Raw genomic sequence first — 9,194 nt, 5'->3', positions numbered from 1 at the left:
AAATGTATTGGTTTTGTCAAAGGAGGCATCCTGTGAGACACCCTCCTCCAGCAAACTGACAGAGAAACTAATCTGGAAATGGAAACCTCCAGACCAATATTTAGCTACAAAGCTACAGCCACCAATGTGACTTTGCTGACCCCAACTGCATTTTGCTACATCCTCCTAGTCCTGTGCTTTTGCACCACAGCAAGGACTCACAACCCTGATGTAGAACCACTTAAGTTGATTGATAAAGACATCTAAAACCATCGAGTCCAGCCATACAGAGCCTGGGCCCTGCCTCCCCCCCATGTTAAATGTAGTTGTGGGAAAAAAAATCTTAAAAAAAGTGAAAGATCAGTATAATCACCACTGATTTTCTTGCTACCTTTTTGTGCCTTGTCAGTGCACACACACCCAAAGACCACTTGTCCAGAAATAGTTTCCTCTGACAAACTTGGAAATTGAAGCTGGTCACAAGCTGCTCTAAATTGGAGCATAAGTCTGGGCTCAGATCACAGCAGACTCTTCTACCTGGAATCTCACCAGGTAGCTGGAAAAAAACCTTTCCCATGTCTTCAAACATAGGCAAAAGCACAGTGGCCTGGGAAAAAGGAAGGGAAACTCGCAAAGGGGAATGACTCAAAACCAGGTTGAGCAGAGGTGAGGGAGGGATGAAGAACTAGGCCATAGGCCATGCTTGTTTCTGGGAGCCACGGATGAGGCAGCAGCCTCCTGAGATGCCTGCAGGGAGCCAAACACGATTGCCCTGAGCAGACTCCCTAAGGATACCCAAACTTCTACTGCAGAACTGTGACATTTCAGGTTGACCCACCACTTCCCACCAACTCCTGAGCAAGCCTAACCCTGTATTCCTCTTTGCAAACTAAACTTCTGCAAGAAGTTTGGAGTCCTCAAAGAGACACTTATCCTATGATCAGAAACATGGGCAGGCAGAAAGCACTGGCCTTTCAGTCACGTACAGCCCAGCTGCCTGGCCACGTGGCAGGCAGAGCTCAGGGTGTGCAGCTCTTCCCTGCCAGCAGATCCAGAGCTGTGCTTTGCTCTGTTTGAAAAAGGAACAGTAACATCAACTCACGTTCCCCAATTACCCACGGAAGCACAGAGCTGAAGGCTGCCAGCTGAACTGCTCCGGTGTCACCTCTTCACTGACATTGCACTAAGACTTCATTTTGCAATAAATTTAAATGCTCGGTCACATTCCCAGCATTCCTTCACCACCAAGAATCACTTCCAGGGCTAATGCCTGCAAACTGAAAGAGGATCCACTTGGATTAGATATAAGAAAGAAGCTTTTTATAAGGAGGGTGGTGAGGCGCTGGCACAGGTTGCCCAGAGAAGCTGTGGATGCCCCATCCCTGGAAGTGTTCAATGCCAGGCTGGATGGGGCTCTGAGCAAGCTCTGGTCTAGTGGAAGGTGTCCCTGCCCATGGCAGGGAGGTTTGGAACTAGATGGCCTTTAAAAGGTCCCCATGATCCTATGACTCCATTTCATTTACAACTCCAGAGAGCTTATTAACAACATGGCCAAAAAAGTCACTTTTTCAAGCAGCAACTGTTTATTATTGGGAAGAACATTAGGACTTTATTTTCTTTTTCTCTTACATATATTCAATTTGAATAAAAATAATTTAAAAATGTTTAACTTCTCTTTATATTACATGAAAATACCTTGAAACAAGAACTGTGAATTTTGGAAGCAAGAAACATAGACAAAACTGTTGGTTAGCTGCTGAGATGTAGTTCTTGGGGTTTTTTCCCCAAAAAACCCCTCAAATAGAGAAACAATCACAATTGTCATTCCAGTGGAGAAACTTATTCCATCTATAAAATATCTTTACGTTTGAGAATGATATATAGTTACAGTAGAAAGTATTCATAATATAGCGTGTGAGTTCTAATATACCACCTAAAATATATAACTTCTCAGAGTTTATAAGGTCAAATATTTTAGACCATATTCCAGTGGAAAAACACTACAAATCTCTTACAATCCTTTTAAAGTTCCTGTTGAATTAACTTTTATTTCCTTTTGAGGAATTTTAATATAATTCCAAGCAACAAAATATTGCATACAAACTAGCTTGCAGAACTTTATTCACACTAAATTGGACAACCAATGTTTAAAAGGATGAAGCACCTTTAGTAACAGTGACAAAACATCACTGTTAGTGTAGCTGATGAGGAAGCAGACTTTGAGCACAGATTGGTAAAATTTTCATGAGAATAAATCTAATAAAAATTCCTGTATATTCAGCATTAAGAAATTCAACTAACTGGAATTAAAATATGCTTATGGCCGGGGTAGGATTACAGTGTTACAAGACAAAGAGTCTACTAATTAGTCCAATTCATATTATCTGATAAAGACTCCTAATAAAACACTGATTTCTTCTTTTTTTATTTTTAAAATACATGCAACTTACTGAAATTTCCCTGGCTTATCTCATCTCTTTTCAGTTTTTTCTGCTGAATGTGAATATAGTTTATCTTTTCATTAACTTCTAGGGTAATGAACACTATTCAGGATCACCTGAATGGGTTATAATTTAAAAAAGCCCTAAAAAGCAAAGAAAAAAAAAAAGCAATTAGCATGTCAAAGTCCCACTTTAGAACACAAATCTGCAGAAATACGTACAGTAAAAATGAGATGGACTTTGTGTAGGTAGTTATTTGCATTGAGTACCATATCAAATTTAATGTAACTGTGCCAGTCGTGGGACTGATGGCCCGATGGAAAACCACTCTTCACCAATTACAAGGAGAAAAGACTATTAATATGATTGTCAAAACTCTTCTCTTGTAACAGCTTAACCTCAGGGGTCAGCTCTCCTCCAAAGAAATGCTTGAAACGCTGGCTGGTGCTGCAGCCTGACAAACAACCCGATGCCATCTAAGGCGACAATGTCAAACCTTTTCAAAAATAAACATTTTGCTTCAGTATATTTTAGTTGGGGAGGGGGGTGGTGGGTGTCTGTTTTGCTTTGTTTTGTTTTGTTCTTGGCTTTTTTATTTTTGTAACTGTCTGCTGTTTCCAGCACCATCTCAGAGGCTGGAACGTTTCATTCCTTCCTCTGTGTCCTTTTCCCCTTGGCAGATGCTGCCCACCACACCCGCCGCTCCTTGGCGCACAGCAGCCACTGGTACCGCCTTCTTGTTTTCCTTGTCTGTTATCTGTGTCATCAGTGGAATTTACAGCTCTGGAATGTGATTTCTGAATCAGTATGCATTTTCTTTTCCTAAAGAATGCCTTATTTTGCAACCACAGCAGTATAAAAATACCCTAATTTTAACTAATGAGGAGGTGGTGGCTCTTTTGAGGCAAATCAGTGACACAATTTAGAAAAACAGGGAGGCATTTTCACCAGACTGGAATATTCTTAAGATCAGGTAAAATTTTGGACCTAAACTGTGTCAATTGTCTTCCTTTCTAAATTAAGAATTACTTTTAGTTTTACCAAGAAATATTTTACTGGTATGAACTATGGAATTTTTGAAATTATGAAGCATATTTATGTTTTACTTCTCTTCTCTAAATACATTACTCATTTGTTTAATTCATTCAGGATTCTACCATACTGTCAACCAACTATAGTAATCCAGAAATGTTTTCTGCTTATGGAAGGGGCTTAATCACTAAGCCACACCTCTCTGCAAAGCTTCAGTATTTCTGATTGGTAAAAAGCATTTCTCATTGAAGTAATACTGAAGTGGAGCCCTAGCCCTCCTCCATATATACGACTGTCAAGTTAATTAACTTTTCAGGACAAAATGCTGATCACATTCAATGACGACCCACACTGTCGTGCTCAAGACAGCTCCAGAGGTAGCTCTGGTGGCACAACTGTGTATCTTGGGTCAAGCTTAGGTGTAAAATCCTTGAAGTTCTTAGATGCTTCAGTACCAAACACATCTAAAACTTTCCTGTTCATGAGAGCAAACCTGAAAAAGAAAAGACAACAAAGCATGAATGCATGACACATTTACTTACAAAAAATAAAATTATTTCATGTCATGAAAGATTATCAAAATCTCTGAAGTACAGGCTTCAACCTGCACTGTTCAGAGTTTGAAAGTTTTTCACCTCAGGCAATAAAGATTTTTAAAAAAATGCATTTGAAAAACGTGGCTAATAGTGTTTGTGTAAGTATACTTCATATAATGCAACTTATGAAAAAGGGGAAGAGTCCCCTTCTACTTTTAATTCCACAAAAAAAAGGTCAAACCAAAATATACTACTGTGCTCTCTCATTCCAGCAGAGCAAACTGTGGCCCTGCCTGTCCAAGCCTGGATGTCAATTTTATGGGTGTTACACCCTATTTCCATTTTGTTGTTCCTCACAATTATAGACTGAAAAGTGTACGAAATGTCAAAAGAAATTGCCTTTATGGACAGAGTGACAAAATTACTATTACAGAGATTTGCTTCAGATAAAATAAATGAGCAGAACAGAGTTTCTCTTCCTCCCTCTCTTTCAACTAAGGCAAGTTTAGGATTAGGACAAAATGAAAAAATGCAGCCCAAATTGGACATCTGCGCTGACATCATCCCCTGTATCATGTTTGTATGGCCTCAGAGGTTGCCTGAGCACTGCCTCCAGGCATCCCAAGGAAAGCTTCCTGCTATATTGTGCAATGTATTCAATCACCTCATGTGTGTACTGTGCCATGGGGAGTGTACATTCAACATGCTCCTGGGACTGGCCTCTGGTTTCACTTCTATTTTTACAGCCCGGAGAGCTCGTTGTTGCTACAGACATTACCTTTTATAATCCTGTTCATAAACTGATCTGCATCAAGATTTGGATGCCTTGTTCCTGCCACACACTGCACCAATGCAACAGTCTACACTTCACTAACCTGTATTTTTATAAGTCAGTTACAGCAAAATCTATTTTTAAAAAAAAGTTTTTTAGATTCCTGCAGCAAACAGAAGAAACATCCAGTAAGATATTACAGTGTATATTTATGATTATAATCAGTGAAAATTTTTCAGTAGCTTTCCATGAAAAAAAAATCCTTTCCCAACTGAAAGTTATAAAAAAGTACTGAAACTTTCAAGTATTCTTAAAAGATATTCTGACATTTCTATTAATGCTTTTAAATCCACAGTAATACCTGTTGTCAATCACTGTACATACTAAGTGATTCCTTCAACATGTATAGTTGTTTACTGGATTCTTCACGTTCCAATGGAATCTGAAAGCATCCCACCCTCCAAGTGAACTAAATAGGCTTCAAGTAAAACACTCATCTGCTAAATAGTCTTCACTAGAGTTAAGTCTGCTCCTGTCATTACACTAAACCCAGCAATGTCACTTCAGCAGCAAAGAACTTCAAGAGTACTGCAAACCGTTTGAAAAGCAGAGTAAATCCACAGGAAATTAGCCCTCATGTACTTCTAGGGCTCTGCTGTTGACAGTGAATGACACAGAAAGCTGAGTGTGATCAATGACAGTTTTAGACAAGCCATAACACACCCCTGAGTACATACCTGCCCTTTGTTAGTCGCAAAAGAAATTTCCAGTATGAAGGTCTCAGGTTCTGAACTTCCATGACAGCCTGCAAGGAGAGGATTCTGTCAGAGCCAGCTGACACTGTCAGGCAAAAGCTTCATCTGCTACATTAGGTTGCCAAAATTAGCAAAAGGATTGTTATGGAACTCATTTTTCCCGCTGTCTGCTGAATTCAGGGCTCTGTATGACCACCGCCAGCACAGACTGATATTCCCAGAATACAATCTTTTTACCAGTGGTGACAATTAACTTACATCTCATTGCAGTGAAAGCAACAACAATCGTTACTCCTGTATACATGACTTTGGACTGGTGGATGCCAAATTTACCTGCTACTTTATCCCCTACCCACTCTGCATTTTGTGACCCACCATTTCTTGTAGTCATATTTATAGTTCATGTTACATTATCTTAAATAATGTCATATAGCCAAAATCCATGTCTTCTCTCTATTTCATTACTTTTCTGGGTCACTAAGAAATATAGTGAATAACAAACACCTCAGCATAGATCCTTTTACTAATTTCTCCTTCCTTCTTCCTGCTAAACATAGCAATTTATTTCTAGCCTTAGATTCGTTTTCCAATTAGTTATTAAGTAACGAAAAAACCAATTCCTTCTTTTTTCATATGAACTTTATGTCTGTTAGTCTCACACGATTGCTCCTGACAGCAGTATTTTGGAGACCTTCAGGCACATCCCAAGCACTAAAATATCAATTCACTTTGATACTAGACTTAGAGATATTCCCAAGAACATGGGAACAATGAGGAGGAGAAGTGTCTCTTAACTGTCCTGTTAAGCACTAGACAGCAGAAGATTGCTTTAGGGTCATTTTATATACTCTTTATTGGGGAGCACAAAAAATATATATAGTTATGGAGGTCCAGAGAACATGCAGCTCATGCAGAGATGTTTCAGCAGAAGGTCTAGAAATGGTGAGATGTAGTAGAATAGTAGAGCTATTTGGGTAGCACTGAAAAGCTGCTTTTCTAGCTGATGCAGATGATAAAAGGACTGAGGGTAAAGGCATGTAGCTGACTTGAGAAGTGCAAAGGATGGTAACTACAGCTTGTTTCAAATGTAACACTTCAGGGTTTTTACTACTTTTTTGCAGATTTTTTCAACTAGGCAACATTAATTCAAGTCAGCTGACAGTGAAAACTTTCAGTTGATTTAAAAAACCATAAAATATTGTATCATATTGTTTGCTTCCTTGAGAAACTGTCCTTTCACATGCTTACAGAAGTTCATACACTAATGTTCATCTTCTGGGTCAGTGCATTTTAAGATCCTTTCCAAAGAATTCCATGTTTGGTATATTCAGCTACAAGCACAGGAGAAAATGAGTCCTAGAAATGACCTTCCCACAGTGACACTCAAAACCAGGATGCAGGAGCCCCAGGATGCAGGAGCCCCAGGAGGCAGGAGCAAGATGCTGTGAATCATTACATCTCACCATCTTTTCTATACAACTGTCTCCTGTGCTCCTCATTTCATTCAACATTTGATTTAAAGAACTTCATGTTCTGCTAGAGAACATACTTACTGCTTGAAAGCATATCGATGTAGAAATGGCATAGATGATGCTGTCTGCATGAGGAAAATAGGGAACCTTCCCTGCTTCAATGCCTTTGAAGTATACAGTCTATAAAAATAAACAAAAAAAGCTGAATTCAACAAAATCAAAGTACCTTTTTACTTTTTGTTTTACCTTTTCAAAAAAGCATGTCGACATGATATATTTTTAATACACCCACAAATTGGTTAAGATAGATTATAGAGGTTGTCCTAGATCAATCTAATAAGAGGCTGTTAATGCACAGAACAGGACTAGCAACAGCTTGGGTGTTACAGATCCTACAGATAAAAAAGGGAAAGTTTGCTTTGTTAAATTCTTCATTTTAAAAAAGCAAAAGAACAGTAACTATTCCAACAAAGTGAATATTCACTCTTCTTAAACAGCTTGAAATCACATACTTTACTTTCTGAGAAAACATGTACAGTTTATTTTCCTGAGCACAGCCTGACCTTGCAAAGCAGCACACGCCTCTTTGGTCAGTTACCCTTGGCTTGCGCAAGATGATAAAAGTAGTAAAAAAAAAAAAAAGAAGAAAGAAAGAAAGAACACACAGCACTTTTCTTATTTCACTGTAGCCTTGATGTCTCAAAGTCCAGAGAAAACCATCAGCAATACAAGATAATATTGGTTTTTTACAACTGGTGCTTTAAAAGTCAATATGGGTAACACAGATTTGCCTTTATATGACCAATATGTGAACTGCCTTCAGAGCTTGGTCAAGAGTAGGAACAGAGAGTATCTTCTCTTTTTATGTTTAATCTTACACATAACAAAAAAAAGTTCCTTCTTTTTATGCTCTTTAAAATGAATTCTGCTCTGGTAATGGAGATGGATAAATATTGCTAGAGACCAAGCCTCTCAAGGTCTGCAGGAGAAATATGTGATTTGGGGATGATGCACAGTGAGAGAACATTATCAACTCATTCCAGTGGTGGTGTTGGGGAATTAACCAAGACTAAGTCTCAATTTTATGGAAAAATTACAGTAAGAAATCAAATGCTGGTTAGAAAGTATAATCAACATACCCAAACTCTGTAACTATTTTTTTTTTCTAGGCTCCTAATTTTAACAAGTTCAGAGAAATAATTCAAGCCTGAAGAATAGCAATTAGAACAAAGTTCATTCCAAAGCTGGGAATTCAATAACAACTTCAGCTATAGACTAAAACCTAAGCTATTTTGAGTTATCTTAGACTGTTGAATGCCAAAATTAGGGAACAAAGGCAGGAAGTTAAGCTGTAGCTTTTGGCAATAAATCTGCAATTAAGGACTAAGTCTGATTTATGTTTCTGGCAGAACAGACGTTCTTGGAACTTTCAGATTTAAAAAATCTGCAAAAACTACAAAGCAAAGGGTTGTCAGGAGATTAAAAAAATTCATGGAGAATATACATGAAGACCAGTGGATAAGGGACATTTAAAATGAGTCAAAAAATAGAAAGTAAGAAAGATATGAGACCACATGGCAGCACTACCTCTTGGCACACATATACTGAAACACCATCACAACACAACTTTGTATTTTACTGCAATTGCCTGACAAAGCCTCTGAAGTTCATTCTTCTGCCTTGAAAAAATATATGAAATGAAGATCTCTGTTAGTAGGTTAATAACTTACCTCTACTAACTTGGACACCAGATACATAGAAATAGTTGTACTTTTGTAAAACATCATAGAAATTCCTGCTAGACACCCTGAAACAATTAGAAAAGAAAAGCATTGTTAAGGTTGTGATTTGCATTGTTAAGGTCACTGCTGTGGTGTGTCAGCCCAACAAACACTGCACAGGACTATTTATTTCTGTTGTTAGTTCAGTGATGCTCTTTTGCTGCCCATCCAAGTATGGTTTATATCACTAAAGAGAGAATGTTTTAAAATGCTGAAACAAATCTGTACTTCAGTGCTCAGGAGCACAGTATCAAATTTCTGTTCTTTGTGGGATGAGAGACCTCTGCAGCTCCAACATGTGACAGATACACATGAGGGAAGGGCCTCACCACCACAAGAATTTCATGGCAAAAGGGTCTTTCTTTGGACCCACTGGAGCACAATGTGTATTCTGTCACATATGGAAGAGTCAGTATTTTCATCTCA

General features: G+C 38.4%; 1 protein-coding gene across 2 annotated transcripts in view; it reads right to left on the bottom strand.

Annotated features, from left to right (window-relative positions):
• Positions 1 to 1,539: 1,539 nt before the first annotated feature.
• The window catches only part of TMEM135 (transmembrane protein 135), a 160,789-nt gene continuing 153,134 nt past the window's right edge, over positions 1,540 to 9,194 (bottom strand). For both annotated transcript variants that reach the window (XM_039562906.1, XM_039562912.1), the window contains 4 exons: positions 8,718 to 8,794; positions 7,069 to 7,167; positions 5,498 to 5,565; positions 1,540 to 3,945 (listed from right to left, as the gene is read on the bottom strand). In XM_039562906.1, coding sequence (XP_039418840.1) covers positions 3,813 to 3,945; positions 5,498 to 5,565; positions 7,069 to 7,167; positions 8,718 to 8,794 — 377 coding nt within the window. In that variant the 3' untranslated portion in view covers positions 1,540 to 3,812. The remainder of the gene's footprint in view (positions 3,946 to 5,497; positions 5,566 to 7,068; positions 7,168 to 8,717; positions 8,795 to 9,194) is intronic.

This window comes from Corvus cornix, chromosome 1, assembly GCF_000738735.6.
Source record: "Corvus cornix cornix isolate S_Up_H32 chromosome 1, ASM73873v5, whole genome shotgun sequence".
NCBI lineage: Eukaryota > Metazoa > Chordata > Aves > Passeriformes > Corvidae > Corvus > Corvus cornix.
This window is presented reverse-complemented; position numbering and strand designations above follow the sequence as displayed.